Consider the following 23,455-nt stretch of genomic DNA (forward strand, 5'->3'; position numbering starts at 1 on the left):
ATTTGTTGATGATTTTACAAGGAAGACATGGATATACTTCCTTAAGTGTAAAAAATCTGAAGTTCTTTCTATATTTAAAGAATTCCACAAACTTGTTGGGATTAAGAGGGAGTTTACAGTTCCCTACAACCCTCGACAGAATGGAGTTGCTGAAAGGAAAAATAGAACCATTGTAGAAGCTGCTAGGGCTATAATATTTGATCAAAACTTGAGCATGTCATTTTGGGTTGAAGCATCTAATACAACAGTCTACATTCAAAATAGATCTCCTCAATCACATCTAGACAACAAAACTCCGGATGAAGTATTTTCAGGTATGAAACCTCAAATTAGCCATTTAAGGATATTTGGATGTCCTGTGTATGTTCATGTACCTAAGGAGAAAAGGACTAAGTTAGAACCTACTACAAGGAAAGGAATTCTTATTGGTTTTGGTGAAACAGTAAAGGGTTACAGAATCTACATACCTAGATAGAAACAAATAGAACTCAGTAGAGATTTCATTTTTGAAGTGGACATTGCTTTCAAAAAACCAAAATTTCAAATGAACTAGAGACCAATGACTTATCTTGTTCCCTAGAAGAGGCTCCTGCTCCTGAGACGTAGAGGGAGTACCCTAAAGAAATTTCAAATGAAAATGAGATACTTCCTCAAACTCAAGAAGAGAGTCTTGACAATAATTCTAAAAGGCCACTTTGGGCAAGAGAAATTATAGAGGAAGGAGATGAATTTGCTGCATCTTCAGGGGCATTCAGAGAAAAGAAAAGACCTCAAAAACTAACATACAATGCATTCATGTGTGAGATTGCAAACTTTGAACCTTTTAATGCTTTTGAAGCTCTTAAACATCAAGTTTGGAAAGATGCAATGGTGGAAGAGTATCGATCTATACTAAAAAATGATGTTTGAGATATATGTAATCTATTTCTGGATTTGATTGTGTGTATAATTTTTAGCATCAATGTTTTAGATCACACTCTGTGATCCATCATCAGGATGAGATAATGCAAGAATAGAATGATAAAATATGCAGACTAAGCCTTACTCATGTGGACTAAAAGAAGGGTAAAGCTCAGTCTTCATATTTTACCATTCTATTCTTGCATTCTCTCATCCTAATGATGGATCATAGAGTGTAATCCGAAACGTTGATGCTAAAAATTATACACACAATCGAATCCAGAAACAGATTACATGTAAAAATGGATTGTGGAAACCTGATAAAATTCATTTGGGATATAGTTCCTAAACCTAAAGAAATTTTTTTTGTTTCATCCAAATGGCTATTCAAAGTTAAGTATGCTACAGATGGTAGCATTGGAAAACATAAAGCTCGTTTTGTGGCTAGAGGATTCTCTCAAAAGGAAGGAATCGACTTTGAAGAAACTTTTGCACTAGTTGCCAAGTATACCTCAATTAGAACTATAATAATCATTGCAGCAGCTAAGGTTGGAAAATTCATCAAATGGATGTAAAAAACTGTTTTTCTAAATGGAACAATTGAGGAAGAAGTATACTTGGAACAACCAGAAGGATTTGTGACTCCTGATGCTGCCTCCTATCTATGTAAATTGAAAAGGGCTCTATATGGACTTAAACAGGCTCCCTGAGCTTGGTATGAAAGGATTGATATATATCTTCTAAGTCTTGAATTCAACAAGAATGATGTTGATACCAACTCTTTACTTGAAAGTAATTAAAGGTGATATGTTGATTCTAATTCTTTATGTTGATGACCTTTTGATTACAGGAAAAGACCATCTCATTAATCAGTGTAACAAAGAATTGACTTCTGAATTTGACATAAAGGACTTAGGGATTCTTCATTACTTCCTTGGATTGGAAGTTTGTCAGAAGTCTGAGAATATCTTCCTACATCAAAAGAAGTATACTGCCGATATTCTAAAAAGATTTGGAAAGTGGAATTGTCGACCTATGTCAATACCTACGGAAACCAACTTACACAAGCTAAAGGAAGTAAGTGTTAAATCCAAACTAATCGATCCCACTTTATACAAACAAATAATTGGGTCTCTGATGTATCTTGTAAATACTCGACCTGATATTTGTTATGCTATGAATGCATTAAGTCAGTTCATGAGTGAACCTCGTGAAATACATCTTGTTTCCTTGAAGCATATATTAAGGTACCTTCAAGATATTATTGGTATGAACTTAAATATGAGAATCCCAGCTTGGAGTTACATGGATATATTGATTTTGATTGGGCCGGAAGTGTAAAAGACTGGAAGAGAACATCAAGATGTTGTTTTGGTTTAGGATCAGCTATGATCTCATGGATCTACAGAAAACAACCTTCATTTTTTCAGAGTTCTACTGAGGAAGAGTATATTACAGCAGCAATAGGAGCAAGAGAAGTAGTGTGGCTTCGAAAATTACTTTCTAGTTTATTCTATGAGCCTCTGAAACCTGACACTATTCACTGTGATAACCAAAGTTGTATCAAGTTGTCCGTGAATCTGATATTTCATGATAGATTCAAGCATATAGAAATCCCTCACCACTACGTAAGAAACATGGTGGAAAGAAGAGCTATTTAGTTGGAACATATTAATACAGGTGATCAAACAGCTGACATTCTCACCAAGGCTCTTCCTAAAGTGAAGGTTGATCATTTCAGAAAGAAACTTGGTATTGGTTGAAATGTAAGCTTATAAGATTGAGTCTCAACTTTGTAAATTTGCATTATTTTAATAAAGATGTTTAAAATGTAAACATATGTGTGACTCTATGACTTATGGGCCTACCCTATGTACATTATTAGAAAGTGACAATCTTTTATAGTGACTTTGTAAATTTGCATTATTTTAATAAAGATGTTTAAAGTGTAAACATATGTGTGACTCTATGACTTATGGGCCTACCCTATGTTGATTATTAGAAGGTGACAATCTTTTATAATGAAATATTGACTCTAACATTATAAGGTGACGACTTTATAATTATTAGATTACTATCATGATGAATATCATGTGACTTGATATTCATAGACAAGTCATGATAGTTAAAAGGACATGTTGATAGATATCATGTGACGTGATATCTGTAGAAGATTAGTATGTTCATTTTTATCATGGTGGGTATTATGTGACATAATATCTATGGATATACCATGATCTCTTATGGTAGATATCATGAGACTTGATTTTCTTAAGTATATCACTATCTAGGTGATATCACTTTTCAAATAAGGAGAACTTATATATATGCCCTTTGTCTTCCCTAGCTAAGAGGGAGTGTTAAAGCATGTAGCTTTGGTCTAACAATTACTATGATCAAGATCTATATATATATATATATATATATATATATATATATATACCAGTATGATTTACATATTGTTATACACACACGCGCGCGCGCGCACACGCACACACACACACACATATATATAATATTTTTAAATGTCATTCTGCAAATGATTGTTGTAGTTAAAACCGATTGAACATATATATATTTTATATGAGATCATATCTCTATCATGATCATAACATTATTCGATCCCTTTCATTTAAGATCATAATCAATTTGAATAAATATCACTATCGGGCTGCTTATGAATCGAGTTCATTATGGTCAGTAATATATGATTAGACTTGTGTTAAGTATAACTAGCCCTGAATGGGTATGATAACAAACACCGAATAGAAGTGACAGTGAATGGTCATGTCTGCATTAGGAGACATGCCCATTCACTCTCACACCCCTCCTTGTTTTATATAAATTCAATCTGCCCAATATTGCAAGGCATCAAAATCAATTAATGCAAGCATATCAAAGGATCGTTAGCATCTCAAGTTCAAGAACATCTTTGTTATCTCTGATATTTTTGTACTAACATATATAGATTCTAGAGCAAATCAAATTCATTGACATCAGTGTTCAAACCTGCAATTAAAGTTATGCATTAGTCAGCCTCATATTAAGATCTGGTAAGAAACTTTACAAGGAATGAAAGAAGAAATCAAGGAACCGGTGGTTATCTATTGTGATAATACAAGTGCAATCAATATATCCAAAAACCATTTTATGCACACAAAGACAAAACACATTGCAATCAAGTACCATTACCTAAGGGAATTGATTCAGGACAAAGAGGTGAGATAAGAATATGTGAACACGAGGTAAACTAGGGGTTATTCCCCTATCTAATGCTCACTAAAGCACATGATAGTGATGCATCAACCAAGTTTCATTGAAGATCTATCAAGTTGATGCAGATTGTCACACTTCAGGTGTGAAATTTAGAACATACTGCATATGAATCAGTACAAAAGGTACATAGTCAATTCAAAATATGTATCCTTTGGCATTTGATGTCAAAGAGGGAGAGTTTAGTATCTCAAGAGGGAAATAATATAGATGGTGAGAATATAAGGCAAAGGAGAATAATGACAAAAGTACACAACAAAGTGATGACAGATGTAAGAGGGAGAATTCATTTGGAAACTACTGAGACAAATCCAGGCAAAATAAAAGAGGGAGTTGGTATGGATGAGAATCAGAATCAAACTAAGGATATTATCTAATTGTCCTTACTTTTATCATTTTATATTGACATGTTGTGTTGCCATCAATGCCAAAGAGGGAGATTGTTGGTAACAATTCTTCAAATTGTATGTTGTCATTGATGTTACACAAATGTCAATATTAACCGAGCAGTCAAGAAATGAAGGACGTTCAATATCAACTGAGTAGTCTGGTAATGGACATCATAGTGTCAACCGAGTGGTTGAGCATCAAAGGAATCACAGTATTAACCGAGTATCAACAGATTACACTTGTTAATTAATTAACTAATTAAGGCTGACTAGTTGATTGTTTAATGATTATTTGAAAGGTATTCAAGCCGACCTGGCAAAGCTTATGATATATAAGAAAGGTCAAGAAGCGAAGTGAATGTGGAAGTAGAACAAGATGGATATGTGATCCAAGAAAAAGGAATAGTAAGCAAGCGTAGAAGATAAGAAACAAAGAATATTTTGATCATCAAGGATCCAGAGGTTAAGCCTAAATAGAGATCTAAATCTGCAAAAGAAGTTGCTTCATAAATCAGGTCAAATTACTATTACCTTCTAATCATTGTAGTAGTGAAGAAATCTCCTAACAAAGATGACTTAACAATAAAGTTGTCAATCCTCTTTGAAGACTTCTAACCAGGCCACTCCTAACAGGGTGAACTAAATCCTCTAACAAGGTCATACTTAACAGTATGTATTGTAACCTTTAACAGGGTTGACTCCTAATAGAGCTCACTTTAGAAGAGTGAAAATATTGTAACTCGTTGTATGGTGGTTTTCCAAAATTGGGTTTTCACGTTAAATCTTGGTGTCATCTGTGTTCATGTTATTTACTTTATGCTTTATGTTTCTACAACTAAGTTAATAAAGACTAAAACATATTAACAATCATTAAGACAATTTGTAACCAAGTTACAACAAGAACTTAGTTTTAGCTGAGCTAGATAAAGAATTGCATTATTAGTGAAAACTTTGTTTTGACTTCTAGGGACAGGAATGGTTTATATGGTAACTGATTCACCCATCCCCTCTCAGTTACTCTCTTCATTTCCAACAATTGGTATCAAAGCATTTGGTGCTTGTAGGAATGGTTTTAAGGACCTAAGTTAAAGATCAAGACGTCATACAGAAGGGAGATTCCCAAGCTTAACAAAGAAAAAATTTCAGCATGGCAAGAATTGATTAAGCTACACCTATCAAGCATTGGAGATACCGGTCTGTTGTACTTCGAAAACAGATATGTGCCACCACCTAAACCTATGACTGTGGAACAGATGGAGGCAAAATATCACAATATAGTGATGATTGATATAGCTTCCTCTCTCAACTATTTTGAACTTGATGAAGTTAAAGAATGTCCAACTGCATTTGACATGTGGGAAAACTTGCAAAATGTTTATGTAGGTGATAAAATGTGCAAAAAGCCAAGGTAGAAAGTTTAAGAGGCAAGTTTGATCAACTGAAACTGAAAGAAGATGAAAATTGTCCAATACAATGAAAGAATCAAAGAAAGTGTAAGTGCAATCAAAGGTGTTGGAGGAAAAATAACTGATGAAACAGTGGTCGGCAAGGTATTAAGAACTCTTTTTCTTATTTATGCAAGTAGAGTTTTAGCAATTCAAGAGATGAGCTGCAATCCAAAGAATGGTATAACCTTGGATGCACTTGTAGGAAGATTGACTACTTTTGAATTGGACAACTTGGATAACTATGCTCCTAATCCCAGCAACTTTGAATCTACATTCAAAGCCAAACTAACTCTTTGTAGACAAGGAGGTAAGTCAAAGGGCAAATAGGTTGATAGTGAAGAATAAGATGACACTGATGATGATCTTGAAGTCATTGAAGCCTTGCTTGCAAAAAAGATTACCAAAAGGGAAAGGAAAACTTGATGCAAAAAGAGATGAATGTTTATTCCTAGGTTACTCCAATAAGAGTAAGGCATACAAATATTTGAATCGTGCTACTCACAAAGTCATAGAAAGTGCACATGTGAAGATTGATGAGTTTGTAGAAAGAAGTGAAAAACAAAGCAGCAAGGAGCCTAAAGACTACAAAATGTTTGTTTACTATGAGGAGGAACCTAAGACTTACTCACAAACAGTTGGAGCTGAGCAACAACAAAGTGAACCTACCAAGTCACAGACAATTCAACCCGAGTTGCAGTCAGATTAGACAATGCAACCCGAGTTGCAGTCAGATCAGACAATGCAACCCGAGTTGCAGTCAGATCAGACAATGCAACCCGAGTTACAGTCAACTCAGCCAAAGGAACCCGAGTCACAGAGAGAGGAGCCCAAGAAAAAGGCATAAGATCACAAGCATGGAGAACCAAGTGAACCTAGTTCAGAAACAAGAAGGAAAGAACCTAAACTTGCAAAATATGTCAGAAGTCATCATGTTCCTGAACAAATAATTAGACAAGAGACAGATGGCATACTGACAAGGAACAAATTAAAAGGTACATGATTACTTAGTGAATTTGAACTTAGATCTGTAAAAGATGTAGGCAATGAATGAAGAAATTGAGCAAATAGAAAAGAACAATACCTAGTCTCTTGTACCTAGACCTAAGGCTAAGAATGTGATTGATACAAAGTGGATATTTAGAAATAAATTAAATGAGAAAGGAGAAGTAACAAGGAACAAGGCAAGGCTAGTATGCAACAAATATGCATAAGAAGAAGGTATTGACTATCGAGAAACATTTTCCCCTGTTGCAAGATTTGAAAGAGTCAGAATACTACTAGCTTATGCTGCACATAAAGAATTCAAAGTATATCAGATGGATGTAAAATCAGCTCTCTTAAATGCAATCCATGAAGAAGAAGTCTACATTGAACAGCCTGAAGGTTTCATTGATCCAAACAAAAAAGACATGGTATGCAAACTACACAAAGCTCTATATGGACTGAAGCAAGCTCGTAGAGCATGGTATGAAAAGTTGCATGGATATCTGGTAAGAATTAGTTTTGAAAAGACAAATGATAATAACAATTTTTATATAAAGGAAGGACCTCTAGACAAAATATTGCAAACAGAAATATTTGTTGATGATATCATATTTGGAGGACATGAGATGTTATGCAAATCATTTGCTGATGATATCATATTTGGAGGATATGAGATGTTATGCAAATCATTTGCTGAAGAAATGAGGAAAGAATTTGAAATGTCTATGTTTGGACAGATTAAATTCTTTGTTGGCCTACAAGTTCATCAAATGAAGGATGGCATATACATCACTCAGTCAAAGTACATCAAGGAAACATTGAAAGCATTTGAAATGGAAGATTCCAAACCAGTTGGAACACCTATGTCTACTGGACATAAACTTTCAAAGAATGATGATTCAAAGGAGGTAAATCAGACTACCTACAGATCAATGATTGGAAAACTTCAGTATGTGGTACACACCAGACCTGATATTGCATTGGTAGTTGGCATAGTTGCAAGGTTTTCTACAAATCTTAAAGAAAATCGCATGATGGCAGTAAAAAGAATTTTGAGGTACCTAAGAGGATCTGAAGAATATGGTTTATGGTATAAGAAAGGGGGAACCTTTAGTTAAGAACATTTATTGATGCAGATTGGGCAGGAAGCATTGATGACAAGAAGAGCACAAGTGGAGGAGCATTCTTTCTTAGAAAAAGATTAGTATCTTGGGCAAGCAAGAAGTAGAATTGTATTTCTCAATCAACAACAGAGGCAAAGTATGTTGTTGCAACAGTTAATTGTTCTAACATAATATGGATCAAGCAATTATTGTCAGGAATGAAGGAGGAAATCAAGGAGCCAATGGTCATCTATTGTGATAACACAATTGTAATCAATATATCCAAAAACCCTATGATGCACAAAAAGACAAAACACATTGCAATCAACTATCATTAAGGGAATTGGTTCAAGACAAAAGGGTGAGATTCGAATATGTCAACACCAAGGAGCAGATAGTAGACATATTTGCTAAGGCATTGCCTAAGGATGCATTTATGCATCTAAGAGGTAAACTAGGGGTTATTCCCCTATCTAATGCTCACTAAAGCACATGATAGTGATGCATCAACCAAGTTTCATTGAAGATCTATCAAGTTGATGTAGATTGTCACACTTCAGTGAAATTCAAAACATATTGCATATGAATTAGTATAAAAGGTACATAGTAAATTCAAAATATGTATCATTTGGGATTTGATGTCAAAGAGGGAAAGTTTAGTATCTCAAGAGGGAAAGTATACATATGATGAGAATATACAGCAAAGAGGGAGAATAATGATGAAAGTACACAGAAAAGTGATGATAGATGTAAGAGGGAGAATTCATTTGAAAACTACTAAGACAAATCCAGGCATAATCAAAGAGGGAGTTGGTATGGATGAGAATCAAAATCAAACTAAGGATATTATCTGATTGCTCATACTTTTATCATTGTATATTGACATGTTGTATTGCCATCAATGCCAAAGAGGGAGATTGTTGGAACAATTCTTCAAACTGTATGTTGTTATTTATGTTACACAAATGTCAAAATTAACAGAGCAGGTGGGCAAAGAAGGACATTCAATATCAACCGAGTAGTTTGGCAATGAATGAAGGACTTTTAGTATTTAGTATCAACCCAACAGTTGGGCAAGGAAGGACATCACAGTGTCAACCAAGTGGTCGAGCATCAAAGAAATCACAGTATTAACCGAGTATTAGCAGATTACACTTGTTAATTAATTAACTAATTAAGGCCGACTAGTTGATTGTTTAATGATTATTTGGAAAGGTATTCAAGCCAACTTGGAAAAGCTTATGATATATGAGAAAAGTCAAGAAGTGAGGTGAATGTGGAAGTAGAACAAGATGGATATGTGATTGAAGAAAAAGGAAGAGCAAACAAGCGTGGAAGATAAGCAGCAAAGAATCTTTTGATCATCAAGGATCCAGAGGTTAAGCCTAAACAGAGATTTGAATCTACAAAAGAAGTTGCTTCATAAATCAGGCCAAATTATTGTTACCTTCTAATCATTGTAGCAGTGAAGAAATCTCCTAACAGAGTTGACTTAACAGTAAAATTGTAAATCCTCTAACAAGGTGACATTTTAAGATTGAAGTGTTTGAAGACCTCTAACAAAGTCATACTTAACAATATGTATTGTAACCTTTAACAAGGTTGACTCCTAATAGGGCTCACTTCAAAATAGTAAAAATATTGTAACTAGTTGCATGGTGGTTTTCTCAAATTGGGTTTCTACATTAAATCTTTGTCTCATTTGTGTTCATGTTATTTACTTTATGCTTTATGTTTCTGCAGCTAAGTTAGTAAAGGTAAAAATAGATTAATAATCATTAAGATTGTTTTGTTAACCAAGTTACAACAAGAACTTAGTTTTAACCGAGTTGGATAAAGAATTGCATTATTAGTGAAAACTTTGGTTTGACATCTAGGGACAAGGAATAGTTTTTGTGGTAATTGATTCACCCCTCCCCTCTCAATTACTCTCTTCATTTCCAATAGGGGGAGTTATTGATTCAAAATTAGATATCTATGAGCTCACCACCGCCAAGAAAAGCATTAACGAAATGGTGTATAACATCAACACAGACATTTTATCCCCATCATCTTAAACCAAATGAGCAAATTTGTCTTTTTTATATTGTGGTACATTTGATTCAAAAATTGGATATTGTTTAAGGCACAAACTCTTAAGACACTCAAAGAACCTTAAATTAAAAGCATTAAAATTTTGAGCAACAAAGAGCATCAGGTAAGCAATAAAAAGAGTCAATATAAAGTTATCACAACTAGACAGGGATGTCAAAAGAAAACCTCTTTCAATTAAAGACAAGCTAGATAGACTAATGTCGCCCTGAAGGACTTGTCATACAAAGTTAAACAAAATGATAAGGTGTTGTCTGCTTAGGTACACCACACATTTCAAAAAAAATGAAAGCTTGCACAATAGACTCTACAGTATTGATTGGTCTACGAGGCCACGCCAAAAAGACAAGCAAGTTGGCCCAAAGCATGTAATTGTCAAATAACAAGACAAGGACACATAGGGTCCTCTAAGAAGAGCATGTGAACTTTTAGGAAGAATACTTAGGTTGAGTCTTGCTTCCTTCCTCATAATACTTTGAGTTGTGTGGTTGCACTTTTAGTGAATAGGGATGAAGAGTTTCTAAAATGAGGAGGGTAAAGATAAGTACTATGAGAACAAGATTGACCAATTTAATGTATTAGGTTATGGCTAAGTGAAGAGAAAAATATCATAGCAGTCTTGATATTAATCATCAAGTTCATCAATACAAATGCAATTGCAATCTGAATCAATATTACCTTCCTCTACATGACTTTGAGCATTTTCAAGCTATCATGAGGCAAATCTACAAGATGATAGAACTATTAGACAAGGACATTAAAAACCTTACCTATGTAGCAATCATATAGGTATATGGTGGTTAACAATAAAAAAATAGGTCAAACCTAGTGCATGGGTTAGTAAGTTTGTAAAGGCTAAAGCAAGTGTAACTACTCCAAAGTCCAAGGCTAGTGAGAAGGGTGCGAATATAAATGATAAACACAACCTTCTAATTAAAGCAAGCCACTCAAAAAGGCATTGCTTGGTCTTAAATGTAGTCATCTGAACTATGATGTGCCAAATGCAAATTAGCCACATAAATGCTCCCCTATAACACTTAACCTTCAACTACACTCGTCACTCGGCCTTTAGTACCCTTTGACATCACATTGCTTGGTCTTAAATGTAGTCATCCGAACTGTAATGTACCGAATGTAGGTTAGCCACAGAAATACTCTCGTACAAAACATAACCTTTGCCTACACTTGTCACCCAGCCTTTCTCTAACACCCTTTGGCACCCTTCGACACAAGACACCCTCTGACACACTTCAACACTCAACACCACACCCTTCGACACTCAACACCCTCTAAAATGTTCTCATAGTCTTCAAATATGATCTATTGTATCATAGAGTAGATTCACAAGCAATGTAACACAAGGAATCCTCCCCCCTGCCAAACCCCCACACACATGGTTGAGCACGTCCCCCACCTCCGCAAGAATAATAACATGTGCATACAAACCCTACAAAAATAATATTATTAATTTTATGAATAGAACTTCAACAAGCAAAAATTGTTGTTTTATAGATAATCCCCAAAGGAGACTTTACAAATTTGCCAAATTAAGTAGAAGGTGAAATATCTTATATGATATTTCCAATGGCAAAATATGGTGAGGAATGACTCTTACTAAAACTTCAAATATAGACTAGGTAAGATCTTCCACCTCGAAAATTGCAAACAAACAAGCCACTGCAGCTTCTAACAATGCAAAAAAGGGTTCAAATACATTCCATAATGGTTTCAATACCAAGTCATCTCCTTACAAAAGCTTCCGAGAAGTGGTCAAAAAGTTACAATAGGTCACAGGCCAATGTTATTTTTATTTTTATTTAAATTTTAGGACCACTTAATTAAAACACTTTATAAAAATTGGGGATGTTATAATCCTCTCAGCCCAAGGATTACTTGCCCTCAATCAACCAACAATGTATCCACTATCTGATAGGCTCTAGGATCCTAAACCATATAGGAATACTAATAGCCGTATCTAGGGAAATCTTTGTGTCTCATCATAACCATGTGTGCACCCTCCTTAAACCATATGGATCCAATGTTGTACAAGTCTCCAATAAGCTTTCATTCCTCTAAGCTAATATAAACAATGCCCTATCTACTGCTGCCAAGCAAATCCTCATGATCCCTTGAAGTGTCTTTTTCGTTTTCAACAAGTGTTGGTTCTTGATGTTGAGACACATATGATCTCACATGACTCCTAATCTGCATTCCCAATGTGTTCTTCACTTCAAGAGCTTTCTCATTCAGAGGGTCATTGGTAGAGCCCCCATCTCTGAAACTGATAAACCAATGTTGGCATGGAAAATTTCATATAAGCATCTTCTTCATCCTTGTGGCTGTCTTGAAGATTTGAATGTTCTCCATTTGAAGGGAAAATTATTGATTCTTGTTTGTCCATATCCTCCTGTGACTAAAGTAAAGTTGTGAGCATTCCTTCATCTTCCTTAGGGTGCATGGCAAGTTTTCAATATGAATCTTCATCCTTGTCATTGTCTTAAATATTTACATGTTCTCCATTTCAAGGGACAATTGTTGATTCTTGCTTGTCCATATCCTCCTATGATTGAAGTTGTGAGCATGCCTTGATCTTCCTTAGGGAACATGGTACTAAGTATGTCATTGTCAATCTCCCATCTATGATTGTTGTTGTACAATCTATTACCTTTCGAGAATGGATACCTCATCCTCAAGTCTATGTAGTCCCTAAGAGATATGTGCATTTTCCATCCACCATCAACCCAATCCTTATTGAATTTCTTCAATGACTTAGCCAAAGTGGGTGTTTGCATTTCATGTTGCCCGATGTTCAGAAGGAAGTTTGACATCATCATCCTTGGGTTGAACCACTATGAAGCTCCCTTCATACTTGATTTTGTCAAGTGAATAAGCGTCCCCTCCATCTATTCGTATCCTCTTGTGAGGGGCTTACTAAGTTGTTGCCGACTTCTTGTTAACTACCTCAACAAGTTTTTTATATAGGCATTTCCCATTCCATAACTAGTTGTCCTGATTCTCTTGATGGGTTGGCAGAATCACTAGCTTTGATACCACAGCAATGTACCAGATGTAGGTTAACCATAGAAATACTTACAACACTTAACATTCGCTTGCACCGGTCACTCAATCTTCGGCACCCTTTGGCCCTTCACCCTTCAACACTCGACACCCTCCAATAATATAGTCATAATCTTCCAATTTGGTCTACAGTATTATGCAATAGCTTCCCAACTGACAATAATAAAATGTAAAAAAAAAAACAAACAATAATATTAAAAAACTTATGATTAAATATTCAACAGCAAGATATCTTTATTTTTGAGATAATTTGAAAAGGAGACTTTACAAATTTGCCAAATTAAGCACAAAGTGAAATATCTAAGATGATATTTCCAATGACGGACTAGGGTGTGGAATGATTCACTAAAATTGGAAATACTAACTAGGAAGAGACTTTCACCTTTGAAACTACAAACAACCAAACCCACCTTCAACCTCTAGCTTCCGGCAATACAAAGAAGAGTTCAATACATTCCACGATGGTTTACAACACCAAGCCATCTCCTTATAAATGCCTCTAATAAGTGTCCAGAAAGTTACACTAGGTCATAGACCCACATTATTTTAATTATCTTAATATTTTGTCTCCTTTATTTATTAATTAAATTAGTCCTTATGAGATTTTATTTTTTAGGACCACTTAATGAATTGTCTTTATTAAAACACTTTATAAAAATTGGGGCCATTACACAAACATCTTTTATTTGAACTTGATGATATCCTAACTTTAAATCCAACGTAGTGAAATGCCCAGCATGGTGAAATCGATCAAGTAAATCATATTTTTTATTATCATCTATATGGGGCAGTTGCAACCTATTCTTGCTAGCTATCTTGTTTAGTACTCAAAAATCTCTGTGATACCGATTCGTGGGCATCAAGGGTGGCTTCCGCATCCGAGGCGGACGGATGCGTGATGCGCCCGAATGCGCTGCAGGTGCTTGCCAGAAGCCAGCCACAGGCAGCCGAATGCACGAGGAAGCTTACCCGCACATTCGGCTGCCTGCGGCCAGCACCCACAGGGCATCCGAGCGCATCCACGGGCCCAGCACCAGCTAAGCCCAACAAACAAATTTTAAAAAAAAAAATTTTACTTTAATTTGCATTAAGACATGTGATGGAAAGCATTTTTAAAGTGTTTTTTCACTATGAAACCCTAAAACGACCCTAGAAGTCAATATAGAAACATTCACAAGAGTCATTTTAGAACTTTGTTTGCACCTACAGCCACTCCTTCATTGTGAAGCTAAGTTCAGCATTTTCGAAGAGGATCGATCGAAGAGGGAGAGATAGCTTTCTCAAAGAAGTTTAAACCATTCAAGGTAAGTGATCAATCCTTTTCTTGAGTATTTAGATGAATTTTTTTGAGTTTTTAATTTTTTTTCAAGTTCTTGAAGATTTTTTTAAAGTTTTTTTTCAAATTTTTTTTTTTTGAAAGATATGTAGAAGCAACTTTGGGTATCTATTTAAGTAGTTTTTCTCACTTCTTTCCACTTGTATGCATGATCATTGATGCTCATAGTTGTTAGGAACTAATTAAAATTTATTTATTTTCTTATAAAATAGGTTGCAAAAAACTAGGCAAGAATGGATACCAATGGTAGTGCTAGTCAAAGTTCAGTGGGGTGCCAAGGAGGGGAAGGGACTGATAATTTCAAAATTGATTTAGGTTCTCCTTTGTGGAGACATACAACACGGATATCATAGGTTTCAGGAGGTGGCTCATACTATTGGAAGTGCAATTATTGTCAAAGTAACAAAGGAAAACCTTTCAATAGCTCATATTCCCGAGTGAAGCTTCATTTTATGGGCCCTGCTAGCAAAGGATTTGGAATGTGCAAAGGCAAAAATGGTACTGGGATGACTAGTGCGGGAATACTTTCATTTGTAAGAGAACAAGAAGTTGCTGATGCATTGATCAATAGATAAAAAAAAAGCTACTATCAAGGTCCTTCCTCAAAGAGCAAGCTACAGACCAATTGCATCCTCCCAACACCCATTCTTGCAAGCACCTGTGCTAGGAGAGGATGAGGAAGAAGTGGAAATTTCAACCCGCAAAAGAGGCCCATTGCACACCGCATTTAAAATGGAGGCAAGAGACCGCACTAATGAAGCTATTGGACGTTGCCTCTATGCGAATGGGCTTCCTTTCAACTTGGTGAGATCGCCATATTGGAAGGAAATGGTGGCAGCAATCAAAGAATCACCAGCTGACTACACAAGCCCGGGGTATGAAAAGGTGTGTACAACTCTATTGCAACAAGAGAAGGCACATATAGAGAAAGACCTTCAACCAATCAAAAAATCTTAGAAAACTTTGGGTCTAACTATTGTGTTAGATGGTTGGAAGGATACAAGAAACCGGCCACTAATTAATGTGATTGCAGTTTCCCCCAAAGGGGCAATGCTTTTGAGGGCTATTGATTGTGAGAGGCAAGTGAAGGATTCCGAATTCATTTCTAGAATTCTCATCAAGGCCATTGAGACGGTGGGTAGTGAGAATGTGGTATAGGTGGTCACAGACAATGCCAAAAATTGCAAGGGTGCAAGTGCTTTGGTTGAGAGTCGGTATGAGCATATTTTTTGGACCCCATGCACTGTTCACTCCCTTAACTTGATCATGCAGAGGATTGGCATTGAAGTAGATTGGGTGAAGAAAATATATCAAGAGGGGAAGGACATACAAATGTTTGTGACCAACCACCACATGTCACAATCCATTTCTAGAACATACTCCAAATTGGAGTTGCTGAAGGTAAATTAATTTTTTTAAATTACTAAGTTTTAGGGTTTTGTAATTTAGTTACAAATTAAAATTTATAATTATATTGTCAATTGACATATTTTTAACTTGCTTAGGTTGTTGAGACCCGTTTTGCATCTCATACAATTGTTATGAGACAACTCCTCAAGGTAAAAGATGCATTGGGCCAAATGGTCATCGGTAATCAATGGGGTGTATGGAAGATCTCAAATTCAAAAAGAGCACAAAGGATCAAGGATTTGATCTTGAGTGAGAGTTGGTGGGCTCGTGTGGCATATGTATTGGATTTCACCAAGCCCATCATGACTATGCTCCGTTTTGCTGATACAGATACACCTTGCTTGGGGGATGTGTATGATGGCATGGACACCATGGTTGAGAAGGTAAAACATTCTATACAAGCACATGAGAGTGACCCCACACAATGTGAAGCCTTATGCACCCAAGTGCAAGCAATTATCCACCATCGCTGGAATAAGATGACTACCCCATTGCACCTTCTTGCATATGCCTTATCTCCTAGGTACTACAGTGAGGAGGTAGTTGGTATGTCGGGTAGAGTTGCACCATTTGTGGATGAGGAGGTTGCTGAGAGGTGCCACAAAGCTCTTACAAGACTCTTCCCATTGGAAGAAATGCATGAAAAAATGAGGGAAGAATTTGGGTTGTTTGCTTTGGGGTTAAGGCATTCTCCATTTGCACTAAAGGACCAAAATAGAATGGGAGCTATCACATGGTGGTACATGTATGGTCAACCTTTCAAGCATCTTCAACCTCTTGCAATCAAGGTCCTATCACAAGTAAGTTTTTTATTTTGTTTTGTAAATTTTTTTTAAACTTTTATGTTTACACTTACATTTTAGAATTTAGTGTTTCACACATTCTTTAAAATTAATTTGCTTTTCATTTGTATGTTTTGTGACAACTATATAGGTTGCTAGTTCTTATGTTGCTGAAAGGAATTGGAGTACATACTCCTTTATCCATTCAGTGAAGCGCAACCGGTTGGGCTCCAAGAAAGCTGAGGACTTGGTCTTTGTCCACACCAACTTTCGTCTTTTGTCACGTAAGAATGATCATTACAAGGAAGGGACAACAAAGCTTTGGGATGTAGCCCCTGAGTGTGCAAATTTGGATGGAACACTTCATGATCTTATTACAGTTGGAGACGGTGATGATGATAGCGTGGCACATGGTGCATCTAGCATAAGTGGAACCATGCTTGGTTCAAATAATATTTCAGCAGTTGGAGATGATGATGAGAATGTGGATTTTCTTGCGAATCCCTATGATTCAAAGGTAGACTCTGATTGATTGAATCTTTAGACTTCAATCATTAACTATGTTTTTATTTTGTTGGAATCTTGAACATGACCTATTTGAACTTATCGTTTAAAAATTAAGACTAAACACTAATTTTGGACAAGCACATATTGATATTGATATATCATATGAATTTTGAAATATCTTGAATTTTGATAAAGGGTTAAGTATCATAGATTCATAGTCATATTATCAAATGATTTGTTTTTGTATATTTCTTGCATTTCTTTGCATATATAAGTATATTTGATATTTCTTGCATTTCTTTCCATATATATATATATATACACACGTTTCCTCATGCATCCGCATCCAAAAAAAAAAAATCCCCGCATCCCGTATCCGCTTCCAGAATCTGCTTCGGAATCCACATCCGAATCGGTAACTTAGAAAAATCTACATCTTGTGTGCTTCAACCAAACTTTGATGGTACAGCCCTATATTGGACGAAACTGAATTCAGTGACATTTGGATTTCATATTCAATGGAATTGTTAGGAAGCATCAGGCAAAACTTTAGGCTCTAGAAACGACTCAGAAAATTGCTTCACCAGCTCATGTTTCAGACTGTTCATGATGACCATACAGCCAACATAAGCTTTTTACTGCCGGACCTTGCTCTTCTTTCCCTTGAAGAAATAAAAGAGAAACTTCCCACTTGCAGTTTAGTCTCTTTACTTCCCCAGCATTAACCATGGCATTGTTTGCCTTCTTTGTGGATGAGCTCAAGTGTATATTTCACCATATTCACAAGTCAATACTGCATTTTCATCCAGATGTAAATGCATCACTTGTACACAAGTATGGACTTCCAAATGTGAAATTTCAATCAACAAACATCAAGACGAATATCATTGACTGGAAATTCATACTTAAAATGGATAACTACACAAAAAATAAACTTGAATTATTCATACACAAATATATCCAAACCTTGTTTCAGTCAACTATGTGAATAAGGCTGAGGTTGCTCCATGATTTGCAAGCATAAATCCCCAACTAATTTCTGAGAAGTCCAATTAGCTTGTAAGGATAAATCAAAATGTGACCCTACCTTCTGTACTTGATTTGTATTTTGATGTGGAATAGTTTAGTCGTAGCAAATTCATCTCCCTTCTTGGAAATCTCTCCCACCACACAAATTTCCTTCTGGACCACACAGCTTCTCTTCAAGACCAGAATCACCATTGATCTCCTTGCCTTTCCTCATAAGGATCGTGTCATTATCAAAATTCATTTTCTCCATGAGGATACCAAATCAGGGTGTAGTTTCTAACACCCCTCATCCAAAAGCCTGTCTTTGTCACAATGTGCAATGAAATTTGTTTTTCCCTTTGTGCGTAACCTTATTTCAGACTTAAGTGTTGGGCATCCTTCTTTTGTTTACCATTTTGTCTTGTCATTGTATTTGTTTGAAAGAGAAGGTTTTCTTCTAGTCCCACTCCACAGAATGTGCTTGAGTGCATCCTCAGTCTATATCTTGTTGTGTTGTTATTATGAGTTAGGACAGGTAACTTAAGATGTCAGAACAGCCCAGCTATGTAACTTGTCAAAGATTCCGTGTCCGTGACATCTTTTACCAATCACACAGCCCTCTTCCCAAACATACTAGTGTACTCTTGAACACTTTGACCGTGCTTTGATAGAAATAGTGCCATCACATAACCCTCTGCTCTCCATGACAAATTGATTAAAAGTTATTACTGCTTTTTCAGTAGACTCTTATAGTCTTCCATTTGAATATTGGAGGAAACTTCCAGCATTCCAAAGATAAAATCATAAAAGCATTATTTTTATTCCGAGTTATGCACAGCCAACTAGTTTGTCTTCAAAAGAATATTTTCTGGTGAGAAGAAAGCTTATGAAGATAAAGTAGACCTCCATCTGAGAAATCCATTAATAGCTTCATAGTTCTGATCTCCCCAACATATGGTTGTATCTCTATATTAGCTTCAACATATAGAAGTCTCTATGTGAAGTTTCACTTTGCCTAATTTGGCCTTCTCCCATTCCTTCTCTTCTTCATGAAACCATGCCAGCCCAAGCTTCTCAGTCAAAGCCAACACAATGGTTCAAAGTCTACCAATTTTTCCCACTATGTTGGCCATCCTTGCAACATAATCATCAAGAATCTTAAAACCACATTTCTCCATTTTCTTCCTCTAGCGCCATTGTCATAGCCGCTTGTCTCCACTTTCTTGCACCAATATTGGATTCCTGTTGAAGAAATTTAATCTTCTACTTGAACTAGTGGTTGGCATAACCTATTCACAACTCCTACTTGGAGATACTTCCCTAGAGCTCACCAGCAATGGATAGCACCAAGCTAATTCAATGATCATTCTTTAAAAACCACATACAAACACCTCCTTAAGATGCAAAATAATATTAACATATCTTCTCCATGATTGAACATGCCAGAAACATGAAAAGCAAAGCATCAACTAGAAAGGACAAACACGCATAAGACTAAACACAAGATTTACCCTAGAGGAACCTGAAAAGGATCTAAACTCCAGTAAGAGTGAGCATTACATTCCTCATATCACTATCTTGGTTCAGAAACAATTGCAACATCACAAAACAGGCTAGTTGGAACCATAAAACACATATGAAACTTTCCTCTTCTTCTTGAACTAGTGGCTGGCATAACCTATTCACAAATCCTACTTTGATCTCAATGAAGCTCTAAGCCAATGGATATATAAACAACTTGGAGATACCATCCAGAGTTCACCACCAATGAATAGCACCAGGCTGATTCAAAGATCATTCTTTAAAAGCCGCGTGTGAAAACATCCTTAAAATGCAAAACAATATTAGCATATCTTCTCCATGATTAGACATACAGGAAACATGAAAAGCAAAGCATCAACTAGCAAGGAAAAACACACATAAGACTGAACACAAGAACTGCCCTAGAGTAACCTGAAAGGGTTTAACTCCAGTAAGAGTGAGCATTTCAATCCTCATATTACTATCTTGGTCCAAAAACAATTGTTACATCAGCAAAAAGGTTAATTGGACGTTGGAACCATACAACACATATGAATCTTTTTCATGACTTCTATACAACACCTACGGCTCAAAACCTAGTCTCCCACACTTGCAATCTTCACACAGGACAAGAAATATGAAGGTTATAGCCTAAGTCAACCCTCATTACTTCAATTTTACTTGGGATATAATATTCCTCTATCCTTCCATGGTGCCAAAATAAGGGGAAAAAATGAATTGATTCAAGTGCCAAAAAGTAAAAACCTTCAGATTTCACTCGCTGTCCTAATAATCATGCATTTGCCACTTCTACTGACTGCCAGACAGGCGGTCATGCATACAGTGCAGTACATGAAAGATTTCTGGGGTATCCTATGAGATTGCAATGGTGGACAGTGTTCTCACTACCTATACACAGAAAATTTGTCATTCTTGCCTTTCTACTTAATCTTAGAAACTGCAAATTTGTGAAGACTTCCCAAGATGTTTTGAACCACCTCAGCTACTCTCAAAACATCACCATACACTATCATGCATTAAAACACACCATTCTTGAATATTCCATGTTTCCAAGTTCTAGCCAACTTCTTCAATGAGTAGATGTTCATGGCCCCATTACTCCAGATTCATTTGAAATACAGCGGAATTGTATTTCTACTTGGAATTTATAAATGTTACAGTGTTGTTTACTTGGGAATTCAGAGGGCAGACTTAGAAATTGTAATGTTTACAGTGAAATATCTCCATAGAGTGTTGGTCCAAGTCTTACAACTTGCAAGTGAATGGGATGTGTAATGGCTAACACTTGGGGTGGTGTATCTAATACAAACATGAAGAAAACATTCAAAGTTTCAATAGTAATGAATTGTTGATATAGTTTGTCTCTGGTCATTTGACCTAGCAGGCAATGTGTCAACAAATGTAAGAAAATCTCGAGATGTTTTTGAAAAAAGCTCAAAAGGTTTTTAACTTTTTAGTATCCAGCTCCAAAATTGCTTTGAGGCAAAGAGAATTCACAAGGGCAGACTTGTAATGGACCAACAGACTTCGGAATAGAACACACACACACACACATATCTGTGTGAGTGTGTTATTTGTTTCCAAAACTTCTCCTTAATCAAGAGTACTTTTAACATTCCCAGGGATAACTGCTCCGGCAATAAGCTTCTTTTGCCTCCTAATATGGTATTAGATAACTAGGCCAAGGGAAAGGGCTAGGACGATGGTTTTGAGTTGAGAAGCAAAAAATGGGTCAACACAAAGATTGCATATTGTAGGTACAGTTGCAAACAGCTTTTTCAGAGTGATTTGCCTGAGGGCCTTCAATATGGATGCAATCAAGACCCAGAAGGTCCCAGAATATTGATGGTTGTCCTATTGTTTACCCAAAAACTATTCACATATTGCAATAGTCATATTAAGATGATTCTAGAGGTTACTATCATTTGCAACTTAAAATAATAAATTTTAATTCTTTTTTAAACCAGTTTTCCAAAAACTATCCTTTTGCAGATATATTTGGCCTCGAAAGCCATCAAGAATAAATTGACAACCAGAGAGAGTTTAAAAGAAAGTTAGACCTAGGAAACAAAGTCTACCCGTCAATAGTACATTGTCAAAATCTTTCCTCAAAATCTAAAGTTCACTCCATATTACAGTTTTGCACTGCATAATAGCCTGCATCGATCACTGTTGCTTTCATACTATCTCTAGGAGTTTTTTATATAAACCATACATTACCAATAATCAATAAATCTTTCAAATCAAACAAAACTCCAAGATTATAACATAGAACATCACACCAAAAGAACTGTGAAGGCAATTAAGTAAGGAATTTCAACTAGTAATAATCAACATACATTGAGATTTGAGTAGCAATGCCATTTCAATGCAAAACCCTCCAAATATAAATACTTGAATTCCACAATGATCTCTTTAGATGCCATATTCTGTTTTATAACCAGAATTCAGGGAATCCCAGAAGCTCCTTATTAGCATGACCTAACTGGAGAGAAAAAGCTGTGAAAAGTCTAAAAGACTAACCAAGGTTTATGCTCCACAAATATAGACTGTGAGTAGTAATCATGTCCAAGGTTTATGGTCATCAAAAATACAACCATTAAACAATGTCAAATTTCAAATCAAGCCTACATAAACTACTAACAGCACAACCAAAATTGCTGATTATATACAATTATTAATATATATAGACAAATATGAGCTGTTATAATGATAAAAAGAAAAATATTTGACCTCAGCAAGCAATCATTAATGTTGAGCAAGCTCATATATCCAGAAAAGTTCCTAGAGTATATCATAAAGCTTAAATCCAGCAGCAAAGAAGACAAGTAATAACCAAAGTCATAACATAGCACAGTAAATGGTAGAACCAAATACTAAATCAGCAATTTTTCAAATTTCACTTAATTAGCACCCAGAGTAAACAAAACCTTTTGTAAACAATTACCCAGAGAATTTCTTCTGGTTTATACGCTGCTCTCCATTTTAATGTCTCCTCGAGCATCTTCTTGGCTTTTTTGTGGTTCCAATTTCGGGCTTCCAGGTATCGTCTCAAGCATGCATCTGAACAAAACAGAAAACTATGGCCAGATAGCGGCCCAATGGCAACCCTGAGCTCATTTATCTGTATGCACAGCAAGAAAATGTAGGTAGATTGTCATTAGAATTCGCAACCATTAAAAATACAGTCTTCTTTTATCTTAGCTCTACAATTAAAATTTGTAGATAGCTTCTTCAAAACAGCAGGAAAACTCAACATTTACCTTGGCCTGTCTTTCAGCACAAACTTGTCCATTCTGGTTCTTGCCACTCTGCCCTCTTCGCCACATGATGATAACCAAATATAATAAATGAAAGAGAGCCTACAAGAACACGGACTTAATTTTCCCTGCTCACCAGTATATGCATCCATAGCAGTTCTTTGTCAGAAATTTTTAGAGCTACATTCTAATGCTTTTCTACAAAAGAGATTAAAGGCACATTGTCCTCAAACATCACCAGTCTTAAATCAATATTGCCTAAAATGTATATTGCTTCAACAGTGCTCACAAAATAGACATGTTTGATAAAGATAAACAGAAGCCCCAGAAGCAATAAACAAAGC

The 23,455-nt window shown here is 35.8% G+C and overlaps 1 protein-coding gene across 2 annotated transcripts in view; it reads right to left on the reverse strand.

Annotated features, from left to right (window-relative positions):
• Window positions 1-23,455, reverse strand: part of LOC149551793 (uncharacterized) — a 44,230-nt gene that overhangs the window by 18,021 nt on the left and 2,754 nt on the right. For both annotated transcript variants that reach the window (XM_089787284.1, XM_089787285.1), the window contains exons 2-3: window positions 23,115-23,239; window positions 22,799-22,975 (exon numbers count right to left, since the gene is read on the reverse strand). In XM_089787284.1, the coding sequence (XP_089643410.1) occupies window positions 22,799-22,975; window positions 23,115-23,180 (243 nt within the window). In that variant the 5' untranslated portion in view covers window positions 23,181-23,239. The remainder of the gene's footprint in view (window positions 1-22,798; window positions 22,976-23,114; window positions 23,240-23,455) is intronic.

This window comes from Cupressus sempervirens, chromosome 6 (genome assembly GCF_028749045.1).
Source record: "Cupressus sempervirens isolate cs-2001-9-10 chromosome 6, ASM2874904v1, whole genome shotgun sequence".
NCBI classification, from domain to species: domain Eukaryota; kingdom Viridiplantae; phylum Streptophyta; class Pinopsida; order Cupressales; family Cupressaceae; genus Cupressus; species Cupressus sempervirens.